At 46.1% G+C, this 26,970-nt stretch overlaps 1 protein-coding gene across 8 annotated transcripts in view; it reads left to right on the top strand.

The window, feature by feature from the left end:
* The window catches only part of LOC147697946 (betaine-homocysteine S-methyltransferase-like), a 381,692-nt gene that overhangs the window by 62,128 nt on the left and 292,594 nt on the right, over positions 1-26,970 (top strand). For all 8 annotated transcript variants that reach the window (XR_015299315.1, XR_015299314.1, XM_086934649.1 and 5 more), the window contains one exon: positions 8,988-9,091. Coding sequence is in view for 6 of the 8 variants with exons in the window: in XM_086934649.1 (XP_086790775.1) it covers positions 8,988-9,091 (104 nt within the window). In the remaining 2 variants the exon portion in view is untranslated. The remainder of the gene's footprint in view (positions 1-8,987; positions 9,092-26,970) is intronic.

The raw sequence follows: 26,970 nt of genomic DNA, 5'->3' as shown, positions 1-26,970 counted from the left end.
CTACCTCTCATTAGTATCTGTAAAAATAATTCTTTAAGAATGACAGAAACTATTTCTAATAGCCACATTGGAATAAATATTTTGGCTAAATTTCATTCTGCCCAAAAATAATCTACTTGATGCATTCTGCGGAACATCCTGTACTTGGAATACATTATACTCACATAGGAATGCCAGACTTCTTCATTTCTAATTAAGGTGATTTATACCAAGTTTGAGCAAGGAGTACACTGACTAGATTTCATGGAAGGATACCTTCTCAAACTGTAATTTTTTTTAAAAAGCAGCACATGCTTTTTAATGGACAGAGGCTGTTTTTTAATAAAAAATATAAATCCAATTTGGGAGTGCAACTGCAGGAATGACTTCGGTCTGCTCTCCGTTACCTCCATTCATACGTTAGCAGCCATTACCCCCAGGCCCCTTATGTCCTCGTCCCATTCATTTACATATTGGAGATAACCATCTCTGGACAGAAAAAAAAAGCAGAGGCATGCTGGGATCCTAATACTGCCCCTCCCACTGGTAGTACATAAGCAGTATTTACCCAGCATCCCGTATGTTCTTTTTTCTGTCTGTCGACAGACTTGTTTGTAGAGGTGCTGCTCCTGCTGGTCTTGAGTTACTTCTGTTCCTGTTTTACCCCATCCGGCTGCTTGGCTTTGCGGTTGGGGTATCTGGTTCCTTGTCTCCGGCCTGCTGGGCTTGCTGGGTGGCTTGGTTTCTCATTCAGCTCTTTGGTTCCCATACTGGCGGCCCTTTGCGGCTGGTGAGTCGGCATCCGGGTCCTTCCGGGTTACTGGAGGCTCGTCTTCCTGGGGCTTGGCAGAGTGGAATTTGATCCGGTTTCCTGTTTTCCCCTGCTGGAGCTCTGGTGCCTTTGGTGTTTGGCGGCGGCTTCCTGGCTCCTGGATGGTGCGAGGGAGGGGGGAGGGGGGGCTTGTGACTGTTGGCACCCCCCCCCCCCCAAGGTGAATCCCGCTGTGCCGTGTGTCTCTTCTTCCTCAGGGGAGCATGCATGTACACATTTGCTGCAGTTTGCTGCGGCTCCCCAGCCTTGGCGGGAGCCCTCTGTCCTGTCTTGGGCGTAGGTGTGGGGGCCTTGTTTCTGGGGTGGGCACCCGCTCATGGTCAGTGCTGCTTACAGGTTTCCTTTTGTGTCGTCAGCCCGGCTCTGTACCTCAGCCTGCCCCCTGCTCCCGGGCTGCCTCGGACGTCCGATTGAAGGGTGCTCAGTCCCGGGGCTGGCGCATCCCATCAGCGATGTCGGTGGGTTGGCTCAGGGGGCTCATCTCTCGCTACTGTGGTTGTGCAGCTCTTCTGGTCAGGTGTTCTGCTCTCGTTCAGGCTGCTGTGATCGCCCATTCTTGGCATTGCCAGTTTCCCTGCCTGTTTCGCTTCTGCCCGCCCCCTGTGCGCTGCGGTGCTTCTGCGCTGTTGGTGTGTTTGGCTACGGCTGGCGGTGGAGGCCTTGTTGTTCGGTGGTCCCCGCTTCTGCTTAGCGTTATGGGCGGTCTGGGTTTTGAGTGGACTTCGGTCTAACTGCGCTGTACGTTTTCCTTTTTGTCCTGGGTGGCTAGTGGCCATCTCAGGTGGTGCCCCGGCTACTGCAGCTGTTTTTTTCTTTTTCTTGGGGCAGCAGGTGCTCTGGGGATGCCGGGGTTTGCACCCAGGTCCTCATGCATCCGATGCATGCGCTCTGCCTCTGTGCTACATCCCTGTCAGCGCTCCTGGCTTCCCTGTGTGCTGGTGCGGTGCTGTTGCTTTGCTCCTCTCTTGGGCTGCCCTGCCCTGGTGGTGTTGGGTTGCATGGCTCCTTGCGTAGCCTTCTGCCAGTTTGCCCTGTTTGTCCGGGTCCTTCTCCTGCTGCCGGGGTTTGTGCCTTCGGCAGTGGGGCGCTCCGTCTGGCTGCTGCCTCTGCTGGTTTGTTCAAGGTGTGGTTGCCGCCTTGCCGCTTGGCTGCCTGTTTTGTCACTGGTTTCTGGGTTGGGGCCTGGCATGAGTTTTCTGTGCCTTCGGCCGGCTCCCCTTGGGTTGCGTCTTGCTGTGGCTGGTTGGTTGCGCCTTGTGGGGGCTGTGGTTCTGTGGGTGCGTGTTCTGCTTCCGCCGCTCATCTCGGGGGGCGTCCTGTTGGGGCTGCTCTTCTCCTCCATCTTGGTTCCCATGCTGCTGTCTCTTTCATCTGCGCTGCTCCGGGCTTGCTCTGCCTGATTTGGGTGCGCCATTGGTTGGGGCTGTGCTCCTCTGTGCCTGCGGTTGCTCCGGGCTCCGGTCTCCGACCCCAGCCTGTGGTGTGTGGTCTGGGGGGGGGGTCCCTGGTTGCTGGCAGCCCTCGGTCCGGTGGCTTGCGTTGTATGGCCCGCCGCTGCCTCTTCCTCTTCCCCAGCTCCACTTTTCTGTTTCCACCATGGGTCGCTGCCTTCGGATGGTGCCCCTGCTCCTGGCCACGCGTGCTTCTGCGTTCCTTTTTGGGCCTTGTTGGAGGGTTCTCCTATTCGTTGGGGTCGTTTGCTGGTTCTCTGGGCTGTTGGCATTTGATCTTCTGTTTAGTGGCCTACCTCGGGTTGGCCTGGGTTCCTGTCGCCTCTGTGGTGGTTGGTTCCTTTTATTGCTGGCTCTGTCTGGGCTTCTTCCTGGGGTTCCCTGTGTTGCTGGGGTCTCCCTGCCTGCTTGCTTGAGACTTCTCTTCTGCTGCTCTTGTGTGGGGGTTGTTTTTTGCTTCCTCAGCGGCGGCCCGTTGGGGTGCGCTTTTGGTCCACCCTCCTTTGGGTTCCTCTGCGGCTCCTTGCCCCTGGTTGGTGGTGGATCGGTGTTTCTGCCCCTTGGTCGGCTGCAGAGGGGAGGTTCCTCTGGGTTCCTGTTGGTCCTGCCTGGGGTTTCCCCGCTTTTCTTGCTGCCCTGCTTTTGGGGTGTCGCGGGTGCGGGTATCATGGCCTTGCCTTGGGTGTGTTGGATCCATCTGTCTGTCCGCCGCTTTTTGGGTGGCCTTACCTCCGCTGTGGGCTGGCTGTTGTGTTGTGGCCTCTGCTCCGCTTTGGGGTCTGGGTGTTCGCCTTTGCTTCCTGGCTTCTGCTTGGTTGGTTGGGGTTTGGCACGTGGGAGCTCCTGGTTCCTGGCTTTGTGCCTCCCATTCCTTGGGCTTGGCCTGGTTCCTCTTGTGGCTTCCTGGTATTATGGCTGGGGCTCTCTGCCTGCGCCTGGGTGGCTCGTGCTACCGTGTGTGTGGCTGTTCTTTTTTTCTTTTCTCCGGCCTGGAGCTTCGGGTGTTTGTCCCGGGGCCTTCTGTGTGCCTGGGTTGCTTCTGGGGTCAGTCTGCTTCTGTTTTTGTTTGCTCCTGCCCTGGCTCTCCCTGTGCTTGCCTTTGGCTTGCTTCAGGTGTTACCTGCCCGCCCCACCTGGTGCCTGGTTTGTTCCTGGTTGTGACTGGGGCTGCCTGGTGGGGGCTTCTCTGTCTGGTGTGGTTGGGTGCCTGCTTTCCTTTCCTTGGCTTCCCCCTGGGTTGTGTTTCCAGTAGCAGTTCACCTTTTGGTCCCTGGTATTCGTGCCTCTGCTGTTTGGGCCTGGCTGTCTTTTGCTCTTGGTCCATCTGCGCTCTGGTGCGTCTGCTGCCGGGGAGGTTCTGGTCTCCTCTGGTTCACCTGTTGGGTGACTGGCTTGGTTATCTGCTGAGGCTTTCCACTCCTGCTGGGTTTTGTGTGGCTGTTGGTTGCCTTTTTAGGCTCTGTGTCCTTGCCTGGGCTTTCTTTTGTGTCATGGCAGGGTGCTGCGCAGTTGTGCCCGCGTCCTAGTGGGTCGTTCGGGGCCTTCTCCTGCTGGCGGTTCTCTTTCCTGCTTGTTTTGCCTGTGTTGGGGCCTGTGTGGGGTCATGTGTCTCCGGGTTTGATGGCTTCCTGTTGGTTCGGGTGGCCTCGGGCTGTGTCTCCTGGGCTTTGTGCCTATGCTGTCGTTTTCGGCCTGCTCTTGGGATATTTTGCTGGCCGTTCCTGGTTCTTTCCTGGTTCTGGTGTCCGGGCTCGCTTATCCCTTGCTTCCCCGGGCTTTGTTCCCGGTGTGTTTCTGTTTGGGTGCCCTCCCGCCCCTCTCTGGTTAGGGTGCGGTTCTGTGGTGCTCTTGCCCTTGTGGGGTCCTCCCTCCTGGCTGCGGGTTGTCTGGCGTTTTCCTGCTGCTTGGTCTTCTGCCTTCTTTGTGGCTTCCGCTTTGGTGGTTACCTCTACTTCTTCTTCCGGCCTTTTTGTGTGGTCCGGCGGTGGTGTGCTGGGGGTTCTCTGTTCCTCCCTGCCCTTTGCTTTGGCCTTGGTGCTAAGTGGGCTCCTTCGGGGGTTTGGTTGAGCATGCAGGTCCTCCTGCATCGTCGGGTTGCATGGCCCTGGTCCTGGCTCCTTTTGGCGTTTGTTGCCCTGGTTTGTGCTGTTTTCTTGGCTCCTCTCCGGCTTTGCTGAGGTTGGGCCTTGTGGCCTTTTGGTCTGGGTGCTGTGCACCCTGGGGCCGTTTCTTTTTTCAGCTGCTGCTGGCCTTGCTGCGTGCTTGGCATGGGTGTCGGTTGCTGTGCGGTCCTCTGCCGTGTTCGCACCTGTTTTTGTCTGCCCTCTGTGGTTCGGTGGGTTCCTGCCTGGCTGTTTCCTGGTTTGGGGGCTACTGGGTATTCCCGGTTGCTCTGGCCTTCGTGCGTGCCCTGTTCTCCCTCCCTTTTGGGGTTGGGGTTTTTTCTGGGGTTTGTGGCTGTTGGCTCTGTCCCCGCCCATGTTGGGCTTGTTCGTTTTTGGTTTCCAGGCTTGTTGGCCTCTCCTTGCTGGTCGGCTGTCGGCTGGTTCTTCTGGGTGCGTGTCTGGCCTGTGGTCTTTGTGTTGCCCTCCTCTTCCCTTCTGTTCTGGGTTTGGTGGCCTTCCTCTTGGGCTGGTGGCTTCTTTTCTTTTCCGGTCGGGTTTATTTGGCCTCCGCTTCTTCAGGGCTGTCTCTGTTTGCTCTGTGTCTTTGTGGCTGGTTTGTCCTGTGTGCCTTCCGTTGGTTCTGGGCTGGGCGGCCTTGTCCGGTGGGTTGCTTGGCTGTGTTCTTTGGGCTGGTTGGCGGCCTCCTTGTTGGGGGGGGGGGCCCTGGCCTTCTGTTTTTTGGATTATTCCCGGTTATTGTTTTGGCCCTGCTGTCCTGTTCTGGGTTGTGGGACGATTGTTTCCTGCGGTTCCCTTTCCTCCTTCTCGGTGCTCCCTTAGGTTGCTGCTTTTGCTGTGGTTTCCTGGGGGTGCTTGTGGGTGCGGAAGGCCGGTTTTCTGCTTTGGTATTCTCCAATATGTAAATGAATGGGACGAGAACATAAGGGACCTGGGGGGTAATGTTCTATTACTTACCGGTAATCTTCATTACCCCAGGTCCCGTTGTCCTCGTCCCATTCATGCGCCCCTCCCGGGCGGCCAGCCTTCCTGTCTGGGCTTGGTTGTTCAGACGGGATGCTGGGTAAGTACTGCTTATGTACTCCCGGTGGGAGGGGCAGTATTAGGGTCCCAGCATGCCTCTGCTCTTTTTTTCTGTGGTTATCTCCAATATGTAAATGAATGGGCCAAGGGCATAAGGGACCTGGGGTAATGAAGATTACTGGTAAGTAATAGAACATTTACAGGGGGTCGCAAAATGCGACTTGTCAACTTAATATTCATTAGGCAGGTCATTTGCAATGCCTTGCTAATGTATAATTTGCCATGTGACCTATTAGTACAGAGGTCGCATCGCAAATTGCATTCTCGTTCGAGTTTCTTAATCTGTCATATTTGTTCAGATGTGGTGTTATTTCGACTAACATCAAATTCATCACTAGTTTAAGTCCATGATCCTGTATTCTTATACAGTGTTACCTGGTTACCTCTTAGTCTGCATGTTGCTTTTTGGATATTCGTTGGGCTGGCATCTGGTTCGTTCTAATACACTTTAGTTGGCAGTTGCAGTTTAAGTGAGCGTTTTTCGATTATCAACCCTATTTATCTAAATTTGTACTTAATGTCCTATTGTAGGTTGCCATATTTAAGTATAGTATCTGCAAGTATTATGTTCAAAGTATGACTACACTTAATTCATCATCAACAAATATCTTTATTTCGGTTAAAACAGAACCATAAAAGATTCACAAACATTTTTAAAAATTAGAGCCCAAGAGTCCAGAACCACGCCCATTTTTCACAGTTCGTTATTCCTGATTGAAAATCCATCAGAGGCAATATTAAAACAATAAATACACATTTTTGAGTTTAAAAGAGCATTTGCCATTCGTTAAAGTTAATACGGTCGAATGTCTTACACTGAATATAGATTTTAAAACATACTTAATATAGATAGTATTACTTCCCTTCCCTGTACAAATTGTAAATAATACTGACACCAATTCTTGCCCCCTGGACCCGATTTTCAGCTACTATTTTATATCAAAAGCACTAAGCTATATCTCTATATTATCAGAGTCTGAGACCCCGTCTCCTTCTCCTTCGTACTATCTCCACAGGGAAAAGGTATGTACTTACACTAAAGACAATGGATTGAGTAGTTTCGCTTCTAAAGACTCTTTCGGCATCACTGAGATATCTAAATCCCAGGAGGCGACTGATAGGTTTTATCCATTTCTTCCTTAAATGAGTGTAGGCAGAGCAGAGGAATAATACGTGTGCCTCGTCCTCTCTTGTTCCCATGGTGCACAAATCAAATTTTTGCCAGGACTTCCTTCCCTACATTATCCTCATTACGCACCCATTTAACAGTGTTAGCCTTGATTTGCAGTATGCCGTAGCGAAATTTTAGATACAGGGATTTCGCTACGGTTGGTAAAATCTCATCCATGAAACCTTCAAAACTGCTCACTGTTTTCACACTAAGAAACTCTAGGGTTAAGGCACCTACCCTCGGGTTCTGTAGCGTGGAGCTGATGAGATACTCCCAATATCTTTTTTTTAGCAGCTTTTTGCAGCTCAGGGTCAGACAATCGGGCTCAGCCTAGTAATGGTATAACCCGAGCTTCGTAAACCAATCCTGGATGTGGTTCAGCCACGCCAACCGTGTTGTATTTTTTATTTTCGTAACTTCCTTTAGGGCATCTCTATAGTCAGCTAATTCATCTGTTGCCCACAGGCGTACCCAATATAGCAGCGGTCGCAAAGTGGCATGATCATCAGTGCCATGTATGTTCAAATCCATTGTGAGTGGAAGTAAGGGTGGGCGCCGTAGGATTGCTAGTAATTTTCTGAAAAAGATGTTTTCTTGTGTCATAAAGGCACGTTTGGCTGTGTGGCTCCATAGTTCAGCCCCATAGAGTGAAGCAGATTGGGCTTTATTTTTATATAGCTCTAGTGCGAATAGCTATTCTTATGTCTCCTAGCTATTGGGACTAGGTTTTGAACAAGGAGTGTTTTGCTTCTATCAACTTGAGATTTCCAGTTCATTTTGGTGTCTAAAGTAGTACCCAGATAATTAAAACTGTGCACATACTCAATCATTTCATTATTAACTGTCAGTGTTCTTTTAAAATTTTTATGAGGATTAACCGCCATATACTTGGTTTTGAACGAGTTAATTTCCAATCCTTTGTCATCACAGTAACGCCAAAAGGCATCAAGTAGATTTTGTAATCCTCTAGGTGTCTGTGAAAGTAAAATAGTGTCATCTGCAAATAACAATGCCGGGAAATGGTCACCGCCCAACTTGGGAGAGTCATGCTCGCAGCCCAAGAGGGTGTCCGGTATGTCATTAACATACAAGGGGAATAGTGTAGGTGCCAGCACGCATCCTTGCCTGACACCTCTCCTTATGTCAATGCGCTCAATTAATTCTCCGTTTGGTCCCCATCTCACCCTGGCGTAATTGGCCTCGTGGAGATTAATGTTCTGTTTCAGAATATTCCCAGGGACCCTTTGGTCTCTCAGTCTCGACCACAGGGCACCTCTGGGCACAAGGTCAAATGCTGCCCTGAGGTCAACAAAGGCCACATATAAGTGTGCCCTCTTTATATTGATGTACGACCAGATGATACATAAAAATATAAACACTTGATTGACAGTGCTAATTTTTCCGCTAAAACCAGCCTGGTACTTGGTTAGACGACACTTAATTAATAGAAATGATAGTAGGCTGCTCTAGTTTTAGTTTATAAACAATAAAAACATCTAATTGCACATTTACTGACCTTTCACATTTTGTGAAGACCAATGAATTATCATTGTGGACAAACTAACCCTTTCATATTACCGCAAGCGAGTCCGATCGGCTTTGGCAATGCATGGTATAAAAGGCAATAGTACGAGTCATTATCCCTTTGAACGGCTTTCTTTCACAACATATTGCATTCGCACTTCACAACTGATGTGAGAATCCTTTAGATGCACACCTTTTAATACCAAATAGCCCTAAAATGATGTCTTCAATATTTGGCCTTGCTATAAAAAATGGCTTAAAGCATTTTAGGGAAGAAATCAAGTGACCCCTTCAAAATTAAGAAATACCTTGTGCTTACAAGCATATGGTTTACTCTTCCTAGTGTATTCAGTTTTAACTATCTCTACTTATTCATGTATATGATCTCCTAACCAATTGACCCAACTATTTGTTAAATAATTATATACATGCGCCTTTTTTAATTGTGATCTCTAGCAAATTAAAGAAGGGTTCCAATTTACATATGCCGAACATTAGCTGTTGCATTTTCCAAAAATGTATTTTGCTCGAGTTGTCAGGAGCTAAAAAACACAAGTTCTCATCCAAAGCTCCAAAGCAATGGCTAAATGAAATTCACAAGCTTCATGTCAATGTCTTTTGCAAATTGCAGGCATAAATTGTGTATTTTTTTTCCATCAAAATGTCACTGATGTGATAAAGTGTACATTTAGAATTAATAAAAGTCTTAATCTTTTAAAGGGGCGTGCGTGGCAGTTTAGGATCTCTGAAGGTTAATTGCTAAATTGTTCTAAAGTGTTTCTTTTTTGCTGAGAGTATACAATCATATATTACATCTGTTTCAGATAAGAAAAGTCCACTTATTGCTGGCTCAGTAGGTCCCTATGGGGCGTTCCTGCACGACTGCTCAGAATATTCAGGGTCCTATGTCGATACAATGAGCGTTGAGGTAAGATATGTATTTTAGGAAGTGCAGGTTGTTTGTTTTGTCTTACTAAATATATTACTTGAGCTAACCAAATGCTAAGTAAGAGAGTTAAGATATCAACGTCTATTTGTGACTGCCGCATACAACGGTAAGATTGATATGATAAATGTATATTACAGGCAGAAAAACAATATTGGCAGCGTTAGTTTGGGAGTTTGTTTTTGTTGTTTCTAACAATTCTTCTCTGTCCCAAAATGGATTCAACAGTCTAATCATTTTAAATTGCCAGAACAGTTGCACAGTGAATATTAGGGTCATCATTTTCATATTTTTAGATCAGAAAATATGTGATTTTCTTTGTTGATAGAAGGATTTCACACTATTTACAAGTAGGATAGCTGAGATATCCATTCACTCTTCCTACACATCCATCCCAACCACATTGGACTAACTCGAGGTCGTGCCTGATTCCATTTATTCTGTAGTTAATGGGATGTGCACAGCCTGTGTTTTTTGCAATTTATCCATGCTCCTGGGTATCTCCCTCCTCCAGGGGAGTGTGCGACAATTCCAAGTGTAGCAGGACTATTACACCATAGTCGTCTCTCCCCGGGCACAAGTTGATGCTGAAACTTCAGCAAACGATGTTTGAACTTTTTCTGCTTAAATAATTTCAACTTTTACTTCCAAATTTAGATTTATTGCGTTATTCCAAATAAATTTCTCGTGTTTTCTTCACACATTGATGTAGAAACATTTTTGCCAAATTTTTAATTCTCCAATGCATTTCGGTGCCCCATGCACCTTCATCAGGGAAATCTGAAATCATACAAATAATGCATCTTATATACTGTACTTTTCATATTAATACATCATATTGGTAATTGCATATCAATGAAAACTCATATCTAGTCCTTTTAAGTGTTCACTTCAACATTTTCACTATCGTTAAAGTTAAAGTTCACCCTTGATACACAATGTCGGTTTGTGCCATAACCAAGTAAAAAGTTGTTACAATCAATAGTTAAACGGTAAATACAAACGAACTGATTATACGAAGGTGGTTATACTCTGAGAGTCCCTATGTGGTTGGTATTCTAAGTATGGCTCATACCGAACCAATTCTATGCCGCTAAATCGCTTGCGTCTCAAATTCTCTCTGATTCACCCCCTCGCGGTTCACATCCGCTCGCGCTTTAAATAAATGCAGTTTAAGTAAATAAATGCAATTGCGGGCGTCCGCTAATCCAAACATTTACCGGACCCGCCGGTTCTTACATTATGTGCAATCGCTATCGTCCATGTCGAAAACACGGAACTGTTAGTTACGGAAGCCTGGATTGGCCAAATTTTAGCGTGCTAGCGTAACCTGCGCATGCGCATTGCCTAGCGAGTATGTTGGGCTTTATTGAATGCTCTGTTGCAACTTTATGGATACTAACACTGTATATGACAATGTTGCAATGTTTACCAAGCAATCTAAATGATCTAGCGCCTATATACAAGCCAATCCAGGCTTCCGTAACTAACAGTTCTGGGTTTTCGACATGGACGATAGCGATTGCACATAAGGTAAGAACCGGCGGGTCCGGTAAATGTTTGGATTAGCGAACGCCCGCAATTGCATTTATTTACTTAAACTGCATTTATTTAAAGCGCGAGCGGATGTGAACCGCGAGGGGGTGAATCAGAGAGAATTTGAGACGCAAGCAATTTAGCGGCATAGAATTGGTTCGGTATGAACCATACTTAGAATACCAACCACATAGGGACTCTCAGAGTATAAACACCTTCGTATAATCAGTTCGTTTGTATTTACCGTTTAACTATTGATTGTAACAACTTTTTACTTGGTTATGGCACAAACCGACATTGTGTATCAAGGGTGAACTTTAACTTTAACAATAGTGAAAATGTTGAAGTGAACACTTAAAAGGACTAGATATGAGTTTTCATTGATATGCAATTACCAATATGATGTATTAATATGAAAAGTACAGTATATAAGATGCATTATTTGTATGATTTCAGATTTCCCTGATGAAGGTGCATGGGGCACCGAAATGCATTGGAGAATTTAAAATGTGGCAAAAATGTTTCTACATCAATGTGTGAAGAAAACACGAGAAATTTATTTGAAATAACGCAATAAATCTAAATTTGGAAGTAAAAATTGAAATTATTTAAACAGAAAAAGTTCAAAATCGTTTGCTGAAGTTTCAGCATCAACTTGTGCCCGGGGAGAGAGGACTATGGTGTAATAGTCCTGCTACACTTGGGAATGATTCCATTTATTCACCTGAAAATGTTTTACTCGGTTTCATAGTAGTTCCACAGATTTAAGATTGAATTGCAAGAAGCGTCAAAGGTTTGAAAAGAAAACACATTGTTACTGTTTTTATACTTTTTTTTATCCATAATGCTATTTCAAATTTGACTAATTAAGAAATTCCAGACTTTTAGAGTAGCAGGTCTAATATAGGTCATTATTGCAAGTGTATTGGTCTGAAGCACAATAATGTAAAGTGTAGGACCTGTCATGACAGCTTAGAACAAAGCAAGAGTCTACCAGAAAATGAAGGTATGTACTATGCCCAAAATGCTAAGGATGACCTAACAGATAACAGAACGCGACTCAACCCAGCAAATGCAGTAGCAGTATTCATGGGTTCCTGACTCATGCAGGGGAGAAAAACCTGGTTACTAGCTTCAAGTGAGAGCAGAACAGTGGCGGCTGGTGACATTTGAAAGTGGTGAGGGCGTAAAAGTTGGGGGATGAGTGTTGCATTGTGAGGGAGCCAGACTGACTTAAGGCGGGTTTGGGGTGGGGTTGAAGAACTTCCCTGTGAGAAAATGTTGAAAAAAGGAGTGGTAAATGGAGTATTTTAAAGCAAATTTGAGCAAGCAAGAAAATCTATTGTGAACATGAAGTCTTGAAATATTAAAATAAGAAAAGAATTGCAAAGAACAAAATGGCATAAAAGTCTACAGAGTCGACTTTATCACCTTTAAACCTGCAGGCACGTAACCTCGCCTTCAATGCGAAAACCAGTGTCTGCATATGTTTTTTTTTAAACTGCATTATACACTTTCAGCACTGTAGCCAGCTCCTCCGATAATCTTATTTTAAGAAAAAATGATCTAACTGTCAGGCGAATTCAAGTGATAATATTTTGGGGAAAATCCAGTAAATCAACCAAAGAAAGAGAAATGAATGTATTGCACAAAGGTTCCGTAGTTATTAATATGGTATGCAGTCAAGCCACTCCTTTAAGATAAAAAAGATGACCATTACTTATACATTGTTCAAACTAGGTTCATAAAAGACAATAAAAAGAAGCACATCTCATTTACTAACGCGCACACTTATTTACCTAAATAAATCATCATGATGGTTTCTCATTGTGGGCAATGAAATGCCGGTTCTAAAATTCTATAATTACCGGCGAGCAGCAGTCATGAATCATTTGGGGAGATAAGTGTGCGTCTGATACAAGTGGAAGCTGCAAACGTACACAGAGAGCAACAGAGGTGTGCCCACTCTAGTGCTACCGAGATCCGACCTCGAGATAAACAAAACCGACTCCATCCAAAAGAGAAAACAACATTTAACTGGCACATTGTAATATCACACGTCTTCCTGGTTTTCAGACTAAGCACGCAGGCTGGATTTATTTTTTAATCTATGTACAAGTGACAAATTAACAGTCACGGCCAGCATGACGGGTAGGGTGGAAATGGGGTCATCGTGGGACCATGGGGGGGAGGCGGGAGGGGTTTAATTAAAGAAAATAAAACTTACCGTCTCGCCGTCTCGGCCTGCATTACGGGGCAAAGAAATACGCTCAGATATTCGAGGACGGATTATTTATTTTTCAAGTTTGAATATCTGAGGAGAGAGAGTATGTTCGTATACATTTCTGGTAGTACCAGCAGTGGGGATACTAAAGTTACAGACTGCAGGTCAGGTGCTTGGTGGAATTTGTGTAGGCTTGCTTAATGCTACCTTTCCTTTCAGTCACTGTAAAAACGTGAACTTCACTTACTAGTATGAAACCTCTCTCGGAGTGTACTCGATAGATGACGTCTTCCCACCGACGCAGATTACAGCAAGCACCAGGCGGTCCATCCGTAGTAGGCACAAGACAGTCACGACGACGCACGAGTCACATGGTCCACTCTCCTTACCTTCGTGCTAATGATACTTTCACTATCACTACTTCACTAGTTGTTGTGTGGCAGAACTTGTGCGCCACGCGCGGTGACATCACTGCAGTTTACTGAGTTTAGGGAAATGGCCAATCACAAACGACATGGCTGATTATAGCCATATGTGATTGGCCATACTGTGCAGCCCTCAGCCAACACCCACGCGCGGTCCCATCCTGCTGCAGCAGCCAATCCTGGCGCAGCGCTATCAGCACCACTGCGCCAGGATTGGCCTACGAGCAAGAGACTATCTGCCCTAAATGAGCCCGGGGCCCCGGGTCCTGCTATGTGTGTGTGTGCTAGAGAGAGGGGAGGGGGAGGGACGGGCTACACTGTGCGCATGCGCGGGAAAGTCAAAATATTGAAGACTCCGGGTTTTAGCTTGCGCAGTCACTGCCTGCTGCTTGTCTTTGCGCTGCCTGCCTGCCACTCTTTCTGCTGCAGCCCCGCCCCCCACGGCCCACTACCTTATGGATGCCCGATTTAGTCATCAGTCGGGCTGGTACCGGAACGGTCGCGCGCAGTGCTCGGGTGCCTGACAGTTGCGCATTTATTTTAAAATAAGTTAAGATTGATTGGCAGTGCAGGTGCGGTCGTCCATGGCATGGGATAGTGGGGCAACGCCCCAACGCCCCCAATGGACGCACCGCCACTGGAGCAGAAGGGGGGTGGGGGGAGGGCAGCATGGCCTGATTGCGACCAAGATGGACTCATAAACCAGCTGCTCCATTCCTGCACCTATACATCCGCACAAATCTAATCCTAGCACTGTAACTGCTGCGGAGCCTTGTTTGGGATCCCCTGAGACTGTTGCTGGGGTGTAGTCCTGCAAGGCCTAATGCAGTCATGGCTTTGCATAGAAATATAAAAACATGCATAACATGAGGGACTGATAATCTGAGCTTATGGACCTGCTTTCTTGGTGGTGAATGACCGTGCAGGGTCATGTGAAAGGCTGAACAGTGCATGTAAGGAACATTGGGTAACGGGACCGCTTGGTGAGTGAAACAGGGGGTCACAATTTTGAACACAGATAGACATGTAAAATAGTATACGTTAATACTTTTAAATTGAGGGTGGCAACCCTTACAAGCCTGTGGCACATCCAAGGCTGCCTGACTGTATCCAAACTGCTCTGGGCCTTGGCCCAATGCAACTGTAATTGCTAATGAGTAATGTTAGACTTGGCATCATTGGTGTGAGTCTCCCTTCCATTTTTAATGATTGCCCCCTCTGTTTTTTTATATGTTTTGTTGGTTATATGCTTTAGGCACTGTGCCACTGCTATTCAGTGCCGCAGTGCAAGTGCTCCCTATGTTAAATTGATGTACTGATTAGTGACTCCATGATTGGGTTATTTGATTTACTTGTCAGACCCTAGTACAGTGCACCATGTGTGCCTAGGGCTTGTAAATCAAAAGCTGCTAGTGGGCTTGAAGCACTGGGTGTGCCACCCTCAGAAGCAGCTTGTAAAGTGTGTCTCAGGCCTGCCATTGCAAGGCCTGTGTGCAGTCTGTGACTGTCATGTCGATTTGGCAAGTGCACCCACTTGCCAGTCCCTAAACCTACCCTTCTTTTCATATCAGACACCCCTATGGTAGGCCCAAGGGCAGTGTGCATTTTAGGTATAAGGTAGGACATGGCCTGGTGTGTGACATGTCCTAATAGTGAACTACAGCCATTTTTGTTTTTCACTATTGCAAGGCTACCTGTTCTCCATAGGCCAGAATGGGCAGTTAGATTATTACATTTTATAATCCTAACTGACTCGGAACATGGTAGAAATTCGAAATTGATATGCCTGAACTTAGAATAAGAAAATACATCTTTTAGTAAAGTTGGTTTTAATATTCTGTGTTTGAAAATACCACTTTTAGAGGTATTTTCTTGCCTAACTGTCCAGGCCTGCCTCTGCTAGGTTGTGTATTCCTTGTCTGGAGTTTGAGTGACAGGGCTGGAGGATACCAGGAGACAGCCTGAGGCAGCCCAGTGGTGAATAGAGAGATCTGCATCTAGATGGGAGGGAGGAGTTGCACCTGGGACATGAATAGGGCTGGGCCTTCCCTCTACAATACAGGCTCCACCTCCTGTGGTGTGTCTGATGTCTCTGCCCTGCACTGTGAAAGGAGAGAAGGAATCATGTCAACACAGTGCTCCAGGGCTGTGCCTTCCCTCCACCGTGCTGGCTCCACCTCCTGTGGGGCATCTGATGTCTCTGCCCTGCACTGTGAAAGGAAAGAAGGAGTCATGTAAACAGAGTGCTTCAGAACTGGTTTGGACTAGGCAGAGGCCTCTCTACTTTCAGAGAACAAAGGATTTTGGGGTATACTTATTGGGACCCAGACCCAAGATCTTTAGATCACTTCTGGGAAAAAGACAAACCTTTTGCCAAGGAGAAGAACGAAGGAAGCTGCAGGAGTTTGGACTGCCCCTCTGCCAGTGTGCTGGTAGCTGGGTTGGCCTGCAGTCGTTTCTTCATTGCCAAGGAAAGGAGAAGGAACTTTTAAAGAACTTTCATCATCTTGCAGACTATTTCTCCAAGGGCTTGAACTTGTGCTTGCCTCCTGCTGAAGTCTCAGGGACAAAGGAATTCATCTCCAGCTCCCCTCAGAGTTTCCTTGCTGGGAATTCTGTTTGCAAAAGCCTGTGTGTCGCTGGGAGCTGGAAGCGCAACGTAACGAGAAGAAGCGTGACGCCGCCGCAGCTGAAATAGTCGCATCGCCGGAGAAGCGTGCTGCCGCCGCATCTCCCAGGAAGCATGTCTTCGTCGAAGCTGTCTGCTGTCGCATCACCAGAGAAGCGTGACTCCATCGAGAGGGTCTCCATCGCATCGCCGGAGAAGCGTGTCCCAGGGCCTGTCGCGGCTCAAAAGTACAGAGTCGTCGCAAGACTGCCAGGTCGTGAACGCATCGTCGTCGCATCAAGGGCGCCATTTTCTCGCATCGCACCAGGATTGTCACGTCGAGGTGCCATCTTGCACATTGCAACCGGGCCGCCGGCCAAGAATCTACTCATCACCTTCGCACCGGTAAGGATCAAGACGCATCCCCTACTCTGCGCAAGCATTGAGGCACGATGCATCATCTCCCCCTAATCACGGACCCAACGCATCTCCCACTCTGTGAGCCTTTTTGTTTGTTTTGTGTGACACAGCCAGGTACTTTGTTGAGAACTGTCGCATTTATCACCAACTTGAACTAAGCAACTTTTATCATCTTTAAGTCAACTTTAAGTAAAGTATTGTGGATTTTTGTCGTTTGTGGTCTTGTGTTAAGTCTATATAAAGAATACTTACTTTTATAAAACCTGTGTGGTGTCCATCTATAGTGTTTTCACTGTATTACTGTGTATATTCACAAATGCTTAATGCACTGCCTCTGAGATAAGTCTGTCTGCTCGTGCCAAGCTACCAAGGGGGTGAGCAGGGGTTATCTAGGAGTGTAATCCCCTTGTCCTGAATTACAAGCAAGCGTCACTGTTTGGTTAAAGGTGTGTACCACTGCCAACTAGAGACCCCCAGTTCTAACAAATAAGTAGTAGGAGAGCAGTTTAGCAGACAGATTCATGCTGCAAAGTATTGAACAATAATGTCTTAAAATGACTACACTGTCAGTAGATGTTGTATCCTTGTGATTGGCTGAATGTTTTGTATAGAAGCAACATTACAGCATTACAAGTCTACCATGGAGGAGATTTGGGAAATTGAGAGATGCAAATTTACATTTCTTGTCCCAGTGAGTATGGACACTTAGTGGTCTCATGGACATGGCACAGCTAGCCATACATCCAATCGTGAGAACTTTCCCCAGCTTTCGGATGCTAAAATTCCCATTTTTAATGATACCCTTCTTTTGCTAATTGAATTGACACTTACGTAGAAAACGTATAAGTAAAAGGAAAATTGACTCATAACAATCAATATTGGTTTAACAGATGCACAATTAATGCGACTTAAATAATATCAAAGGCCAACCTACAGCTCTAATATTTAATCCACAAAGTAATCAGGTAAAAGAAAAAGATGCTCAATGTCCAAAGTGATCACACATTGAACAACAGGCAAACAAAAGTACAAACTTGTATATATTAGAACAAACTGCCACAGTCGTGAGATTTCTGATTTTAACACAACCTGTAATTACATGGTGCAGAATCGGGGCCTAAATGGGAAGGTTTTAGGGAACTATGTGACTGTTAAAAAAATTCTATTTCATTAGTACATGATTTTAATGTTATATTCAAATGCAATAACAAACTTAATTTGGAAATAAAATGTAACGTTTAAACTTTTGTTCCAAAAAGTTAAAAATAATAAAAATTTATTTGAGAAAACAGGGCTCTTTACAGATCCACCCCACTTTTTGCCCCCTCATTTGGACTGTATGCTGTTTTTTTACTCTGACAGTGCAATGGACCCTGCTAACCAGGCCCCAGTGCTATTCCCCCAAAACTGCAAAACTGATACATGTGAATTGGTAACCCCAATTTGCAAAGACTTTACGCCAACTTATACATTCCTAGTATATGGTACCAGTGTTAGCCAGGGCTATGGATGGTAAAGGGGTCCCCAGGGTTTGCAGCACTGTTTATGCCACCCTGAGTGACCCAAGTAAACTACTGACAGCAGACCTGCCATTGCAGACTGCAGTAACTGTGTAAACTGTTTCATGTCAACTTTGCTCTCACCATGTGTGACAAAGTCAATGCACTGCTTTTATTATATGTCCGCCACCCCTATGGAAGGCCTCCTTTAAGCCCAGGAGGCAAGGCACTGTATATTAAAGGTGTAGGCATGTAAGGGCAAGCTTATGTATCTCGATAGTGACCTTTACCATTAGAGTACATTGTATGTGATAGGTGGTCCATAGGATAACATGAACATGCACCCGGGCTAAACTGAGGTCGCTAGTTTCATTATGGTACCACCTAAATACGCCATGTTTGGTATCAAACAAAGTGCTAAATCACCCCTTACAAATCATGTGCCAGGAGCGATGTGGCAATCACCCAGGTAGCACCTTAGAGGTTGCCCACCTGTTTGCACTAGCCTTTCCTGTGCTTTGGCTGACAGCCTGGGCTTGCTGCCGCCAAGACAGGATTCTGGCCTCCTGCCAGGCAGTGTGATCACTCCCAGGAATCAAAGGCCTGAGTTGGAGAGATGTCGCACCTCCTCCCCCTCAGGAAGACTAGTGAAGTGACACATCAAGGCTGTGAGCTTCAAAGGCTGCTCTGCCTCTGTTACGCTTCTAGGCTGTGTCCCAGAGGGATAAACAGCCCTCAACCAGCCTCAGGGACATTTTCAGCCAGGCATGCATGAAAATTAGGTAGTCAGGAGGAGGACTCCTCTAGGAGGCTTTCCGCATTGCAAGGGTTAGCTGCCTGATCTGTACACCTAAGGAAGATTTCTGCCTTTGTTGAAAGTGGTAGAAGTAGTGGGTTCTGGGTAGAAAAGGTGACCTACATCCCCGGATGTGGTGTCCTCTGGGGTAAATTAGCTGCAGGGACTGGCAGCCTATTGGCTACTTGCTCCAACACCTCTAAGTCCCCTGAATCTAGGATTTAAGGGACACCCCTGACACCAGAACCTCAGTTCTGACTGACCTGCATCAAAGAGGACACACAAAGAGGCCTGCATCTGCAACAACAGGACTTGCACAAAGCAAATGAGGGATATTCTGTCCCTGTGGCACCGCTCCTGGAACTTTCTGATTGAGACTCTTCGTAGACTAACTCTCAGCTCCCCCAGACTGAGGGGACCCCCGTGAATGCCTGAAGCATCCTCAGACTTCCTTGGACTAGTGGCACTAGTGCCTTGCAAATTGCAGTTAAAACAACTCCCCAGATTCAAAGAATCGCTAGCCATCTGGCCCTCTGAGGGATTGCCCCAATCCAGATGGACTAGTGCATTGTGGTACTGTAGTCCTGCCTTACACAAAGACAGCCTCGTGTTTCACTAGGATCACCGGACGTCATAGTTACTTTCTGCTCCACTTACCACTGCCAAGGCGAGTTGGTTGCCAGTACAGCAACTGACCCCTGCATTCAACGCTGCTCGTAAAGAGAACTCCATCCCACATTCATCCGACATCAGTAGAAGCCCGTTGTTGTGTTCTTGCATCTTTTTCTCACAGCATCATTTTAGCAGTAAATGCAGGTTTCCTGCGGCTCCCGTTCAGCACCAGGGAGAGCCAGAACAATTTTGCACCCGTGCTCCATGGGCCAGCCAAAATTGAACTGACTATTATGATCTGGTGCTAGGACCTGCCACACCTTTACCCTGAAAGGGTTCCACACAACTCGATCTGCTAGTGACCAATTGTCACTAGTAATTTTTCCTATTCACTGCAATGATTGAGTTTCACTGTATTATTTTGAACTAATTTTCCATTTCTTCCTAAACCCATTACTCCGGTTATAAGTATGCTATTCTGTTCTTTTTGGTGTCTAAATTAAGATAAAAATCTTCTTTAGTTTTATAAATTGGTGTCAGTCATTTATTGTTCATGTTGGTACTCTGAAATGCTTAATACATGTTCCTCTAGTAAAGCCTGGCTGTTCTTTGCCATACTGCCAGGACTGAGATAAGGATTTATTAGTGTAAATTCAAGGATCATCTTTGGGGTTTGTGACAGACGGTTGTATGGTAAAGCCTAACCATCTTACCAGCATTACTACATAATGCTTCACCTTCCTACATTAATTAAACACAACTTGTAACAAAATGCAATGTTAGTGGGAACAAGATTTTTTTTATGATGTGTTAAGAAATATTCCTAATAAATATATTAAAATGAATTATAGAACACATTTCATTTTGTGTTAAATGCATTATAGCATTGTATTAGTTCCAGTGTAATACATATCTCAAATTTATTTACATTTATGTTGTGCAATAAAATAGTTTTAATATTCTTTTAAGATCAATAAACTTTATTAATTTTTCCTATATTTCCCCCAGGGAGATCCTTGAAACGGTTACATATGTCTCCATCTTTGTGCGAAAAGTTACCTGTAATTGCACTTTCGGAAATCCATTATTAGGAATTCCACCCCCTCGAATTGAGGTTGTGGATACATGTAAGTCTACATCTAATTTTAAATCTACACTCGAAAACGGTGCATAGCTAAATTCTGTAGTCTTACACCTAGGCATAGTTGTAGAATTACACGTGAGAAAATTAACACATGTAAATTGCCTTGTGAATCAGGTTATATGTTTGCGGATGGTTGGTGAGTGTGGTGCATCCAGCAAAAGTGAGATGGGAGTTATATTTAGGTATCGGGATTGAACAAAAGGCGTGCCTCTACAGCTGCACACAAACTAATCTTACCCCTTTACACTGCGGCTCATTTCAGGATAGGCACAGCCCTCGGTTATTGTTGGCCAAATGTAATGTGACCATGGTGTGAGGGCGAGGCCGCCTACCCAAGCTGGATGACTTTGAGGTGCTTCCTTCTGCAATGATCGGGTAGACTCTTTCCACTTACTCCTATAAATTACAACCCTTGTGATCATTGGGACTACTAAGGTCCTTTTTGACTGGTAGAGCTGCTGTGCCGAATAATTCACCGGCAATATCTTAAATATTGATATACTTATCTGTAAGGTTCGCTTTCTTAAATTGCCTTTGATAAAATTAAAATTTTAAGTAAATGCAAGATAGAAGAAAGTTTTCTTCAAAATATTTGCTAGCATTCTTACTGTAAAGCTTGCGCTGGATTATTCCAATGGATCGTCTTTCGTCATTTTCAAAGGTAAATAATCGCAGCTGTGAAAGAGCAGAGTGTTCTCAAAATCTATGAGTGCCAGGTGACAACCTCACAAATATTATTGTAACACTCTATCTGCATTCCTACCATTCTTAAACAGCTTCTGAGTCAAAATTCCAAAGCACAAGTTATAAATGTGAGAAATATACAGGAGCTGTTATGTTCAAGTGTGGCAGATGAAGTTTCTGTAATTATATAACGTATTGAAATGCAATAAAATCTTATCACACAAATCAGAAGCTATTGAATTGAACATAGCTATAAAAGAACATTAAGGTTCATTCTGGTGTGAAAGCATGATCTGAAAAAATCGCTGAGTGAAGATAAATTATACAATAGATTGGGTGTGTGCATTCTTAGACGCTAACAATTGCAAATTAAAATGCTGAAAAATGCAGTTGTGCACCTCCCAAAACTATTCCACTGTAATACGTATAAACTGCTGAGGACTGAATTTCACAAATTTGGAAAGCACCATTGGAATGCACATTAAAAACAGAATTTCCTAAGGAGAGCCTTAGCGCTCAGTGTTAATGGAAAGTAAGAGAAGATAGGCAAAGCAATGTGCCAAAAACAACATTTTTAAGTGAGAAGTACATTTTGTCTTGAATCAGTCCTCTGATGGCCAGTTGAGACAAAAAGTGAAACTGTGTCAGACAAAGGCAGATCTTATAATATAATTAGGGGGTCTCTAGTTGGCAGAGGTAGGTACCTTTGTCCTAATAGGGACCTTTGCTTCTAGTCAGGATAAGGGGGATACACACTTTAGATAACCCCTGCTCACCCCCTGATAGCTTGGCACAAGCAGACAGGCATATCCCAAAGGCAATGTGTAAAGTATATGTACTCAAAACACCCTGTTATACAGTGATAACATACAAATGGACACCTCACCAGTTTGAAAAAAAGGAAGTATTTTTATTTAAACTCAACGAGACCAAAACGACAAAAATCCGACATACAGGTAATGAAATATGACTTTAGAACAGTTATTGCAAAAATAAAGCTTATAGAAACCAAATAGCTCCACCTGGGGCTATTGCGACTTCGTGACAGCAATAAGTTTGACCGTGAGGAGCTCAGCATTGGGCACGGAGTCACACGGACCCCTAAAACAAACAGGACCTTGGAAACAACTCTATGACGATGCACGGAGTCCTGGAGGGTGAGGTTTATGTGCCGAGGTCGAGGTCAACGTCATGGCTGCCACAGGGAGGCGAGGCGTAGTGTCAGCGAGGAGACGTTGTGTTGAGTCCGTGAAAGGGCAGGTCAGTTGCGCCGGTGGTGAGGCGTTCGTTCCGGTGATGATGCGAAGTCGGTGAGTTTGTGCAGTCACCCTCTGCAGTTATCGGCACAATGATAACAGGATGAGGCCCTGGTAGTAATGGAGTGGATGCGAGCACTGTCTTAGGAATGTCAATAACTGCAGGCGCGAGCACCAGAGCAAGGCAACAAGCTCTTCTAGCCCAAAGGCAGAAGGCACAATGAGTGTGTCCACAGTAGCTGGCCTCAAAGTGGGAAAGCCCACAATAGTTGAGGCTCTTCAGGCAATGTAAGAACCAAGACAGCCTCCAGTCAAAGAACCAATCTTGCATAGCCGGTAATGTGAAAAGTAACTCCGATCGAACTGCAAGACTGCAGCTTGAAGACCAGGCAGCAATCCTTTTAGTTATCCTTAACCCAAGCAAAAAATGAAAACACATAGAGGAAATACCATCACTGGCCCCCAGCCGAATGATGAATACAAAATGAGAGTACCAGGCTGTACACAAAAGGGAAAAAAGAGCAAACCAGCCAGAGCTAGGTACCATAGTAGAACCAAAGGGGAAAGTGAGAAGCAGAAAACGTCATCCACCTAACCCCAGAAAAGCATCAAATCCCACATAAGGGGAAGATCAAGCTCACTGTTGGAGTCACATGAGAGGCAAAACCACAAGAAGGTTGTGGGGGTGCACCCTGAAACATAAGCAAAGACCTGGTAAGCAATGAAATGACACAATCCAGATGGTGACAGATAAGTATGCAGCACTCAAATTGCACATGTCCCCACTGCACAGACAAGGCAAGTCAAGTTGAACACCCTAAGATAGCAACCCAACTGGGCAGGCAAACACCGGAGAACCAGAAGCAAAGAACCAAACATATCTGTGCCGCAAGAAAAATCAACCCCTGCCCGAGGGCATGACCACTCTCACACCAACAAAGGGTGGGGATTAGGGAGCACAAAGCCCCATCAACCAGGCACCCAACAGTAGATAAAGCACCCCCAAGTGAGCCCAATCTCTATGCTAAATAGGGAGCAAAGGTGAAGCCCACAACTGGAACGCTCATCACATTGGGACGGGGGCATAAAATAGGCCCAACAAGGAAGGGGGCACCAACCTGAAGAAACACTTCCAGGGTACTATATCTCTCAAGCACCAAGTCTAACAGCTAGTCTGAACCCCAGACCCCTAAAGTTTCTACCAGGGTTTCTAGGCTGTGGGTTGCCCGCTTGGTTTTCTCTATATGGATTTCTGCATAGGGTTAATACCATGCTGAATCAGCCCTCCGCATCCACAAGCATCCAGAGGCAAACAGATATGGAAGAAGGAGGTTAAGCAACAGAGGAGTTGGACTAACGGCTAGGGCGGTCAACCTTGAATCTGGGGAACCGGGTTCGAGTCTTCGCAAAGCCGTGCAAAATCTGGTGATTCTGGGCAAATCACTTAATCTCTCTGTGCCCAACAAAAATGAATGTGATGTGTCCTCATGTAACACAACTGGTGCTCGTGTAAAGCGCTCTGATACCCGATACCATCAGGTCAAGCTTGAGCTATATAAAACACTGTAAAAAAACTAATAACAACTAGAGAGTACCTGCCAGGGTGGCCAACGTTCAAGATAGACAAACCCCCAAGTCCAGCAGGCTTCAAGGGCATAAGGCAAAAGAGACACAAACTTCCAACAAACAAAAGATACTCAGGCCCAGATGCCAAGATCAGATAATCAGAGGTTCTCAAAGAGCAATATGCGAGATCAAGGAGCCCTAGATAGAGTCCAGGATTACACAAATTGTCATGCAAGAAGACCTCCACACCTCAGCCGGACAGTGGCATAGGACCCCCCCCCCCCCCCTGCCCCCCCTTAGCAATAATCTGCCATGGCAATCACAGAGCCAACCAGGCCACTAGGGAGAGCAGGAAGCCAGTGTAGGGGCCCAAGAGCAACCCTCTCCTCCATACCCTTCAGGTCACAAGTGCCAGCCTGGAAAAAAACTGTCACAGAACCTGCAAAACAAGGGGAGCACCCTCAAAGTCCAAGCCAAAAAAATAGTGGTGTGTGATGTAGAAACCCAGGTGTGATGTAGATGGCAAAGCTCCACACCCAACATTCACTCGTCCCAAGCAAAGCAGGGAGAAATAACTCCATGTGGAAATACACAGAGAGAAAACCTAGCAGGGCCAGGCTGAGTAAAGAGCCAGCAGTCATTCTAACGGGAGGCCAAACTGCTGCACACTGGTTTATATCAGGACACAAGCACTTAGCCCTTGGACTAGGCATAGCCACAGCAGAAAGCACAGTGAGTAGCCCAACTCCAGACAGCGGGTGGGACACAGAAAGGCCAGACCAGAATGAAGCAACTCCGCAAATAGAATTGGGATAACCCCAGTAAACACCAACCTAGAGTGGGGGGGGGGGATTGAAGAAGGTAAGTGCAGTGCACCTAGGGCAGGCCGAACTCAAGCTTAACAGAAAACAAAGGGCATGATGCAGCCCGCCAATAGCCCATACACTAACCAAAAAAGTGAGTGGGGAGGAAGTGCCACTGATTAGACCAAGGAGGCAAGACCCCACCCTGTGGGCATCATGGGATAGCGGCGTGTACAAGAGGAAGACCACATCCAAGGCCCCACCTTGAGTAAAAATCAGGGGGGGGGGCAGTCCCGGTTACACAAGTGGCGTGGGACAGTCCTCCATAATATCTCCTTTCAACAACAATGAGGGTGGAGCAAAAAGGGCCATGGGCCTTGGCTGGGAAGCTAAAAACCCTATCCCTCAAGCACCAGTTCATCCAGCAGAGTACACAGAACAACCAAACCCAGTTCATACAGAGTATAAGGGGCATCCCCATGCCATACCTGAAACCCATGGAAAAAAGGGAAGTCCAGAAAACCCAGCCAACCAGAGAGCCAGCGCGAGCGTACAGCATATAAACCATAGGCCCAACAGAGAGCACATGGAAAATACAAGGCCAGGTATCAGCAGTCCTAACCCCAGCATCCCTTCCAAGCATAGAGGTGAGTTGGTGAAGACAGGCAAAGTATTGGAACCAGAATCAGGTCGCCACCAATAGTACCAGTAGGGGACTACGGTTCAGAAAAGGATACAAGATGGCATAGTAAGCTGAGCTCCAGGGGAGGGCATTCATCAGACCTTCAGAAAATGGGGGCTCCAGTGCTTCACATTAGACAAGTACACCCAAGTCCCAGGTCCAGCGGGGACACAGACAAAACATTGGAATCAGTACCTCGTACCTCCCAGCAAGGACAGCATGAAAGGCGTAGACACACACAGCCTAAACAAGATGTTATGACACAGGGAACCAGTGATGCATTCTGCAAGCCCCAAATTGTGTTAAGAGCACAGGTTGAATCCCACAGTCAGACCGAACCCCATGAAAAAGGGGAAGCACTCACCTATCCGCCGATGCACGGGCCCCAGAGATGCAACTCAGAGCTGGTGCAATTAGGGAGAGCCCACACTTCACCTTCCCTGACCAGAGTGAAATCTGAAGTAGGAGGGGTTCGTTTTTTTGGGGGGGGCAGTAATCCACATCTATCAGCGGGTGTCTAACAACTTGGTCAAGAAGAGAAAGTTCATTCTCATCCCCAACATGAAGTCAGAGAAGTGTAGACCAAATAGGACAGAAAAACAACCACTAGTCACTGGTCAAGCAGATATCACAGGGAAACTCTCAGGCTCAGTCTGTATATAAGACTTTGTAAAGAGGACCTCTCACCTGTCTTTCAGAGAAGAAACCTCCAACGCCACATGCAGAGCAGGGATGCCTTAGGCCAGCAGGAAGCACACAGGGTACAGCTCACTGCGCTCCACACTCCCCCAACTTGTGCCGTAGGAATAGACATACATCTTTAGAGGCCAAAAGCTGCATTAGTGGACATATATTTAATTCCAACCCATAGCCCAGAAAAAGACAGGGAAGGGCCAGCAAACACAGAACGATCACTACAACCCCCACACAAGCCCAACATGCAGATGTGGGTGCACATATTGCCTGTAGAACACATATCACAAGCTCTTGAGATGCTGAGGAAACCATTAACAGGAAGAATCATTCCACTGAAGAAACAAGCTGCTAGCTCAAAGAATAAAATGACTAAACAGGACCAAGGATGAAAGTCAATGATCGAAGCATTACAATGGCTTTCTTAAAATTGTGAGGAACAAAACCTAACTTAAATGAAGAATGAACAAACTTGTAGAGTATGCGTTGAAGTATCTCCCAGAAATGTTCATAGACTTGCTAGGCACCGCATTTATGGGAGAGCCATAACAGCAAATACTCTAAATCAGGGTTGTGGTGACAGCATGTAAAAGGGATGTGAAGCAAACAAGCTAAGGCAGTCACTTGAGTTTCATCATTAACTATCCAAGGAACACCATGTGTGAATAAGGGTGTATTTTAACTTTCTTGGTTGTCAATAAATATTTGGTATTGTCAAGACTTTTATTGGAGGAAAGGCAGGCATTGCTACCAAATAGGTTCTGAGAGGAAGAAATTGTAGCAAGTTGGTAAATCTCCTGAAAGGAAGGATCCAGATCTGGATGATGTGCAGCCAGTAGTTGAGGCACTGAATTTCTGAAGCCGAGCAGAGTTTCAAGAAGAGTTGTGTATCATCAGCATATTGATGTAGAGG

This window comes from Lissotriton vulgaris, chromosome 8 (assembly GCF_964263255.1).
Source record: "Lissotriton vulgaris chromosome 8, aLisVul1.2, whole genome shotgun sequence".
NCBI lineage: Eukaryota > Metazoa > Chordata > Amphibia > Caudata > Salamandridae > Lissotriton > Lissotriton vulgaris.
Note: the sequence above shows the minus strand (reverse complement) of the source record. Positions and strands in the feature narration are given on the sequence as shown.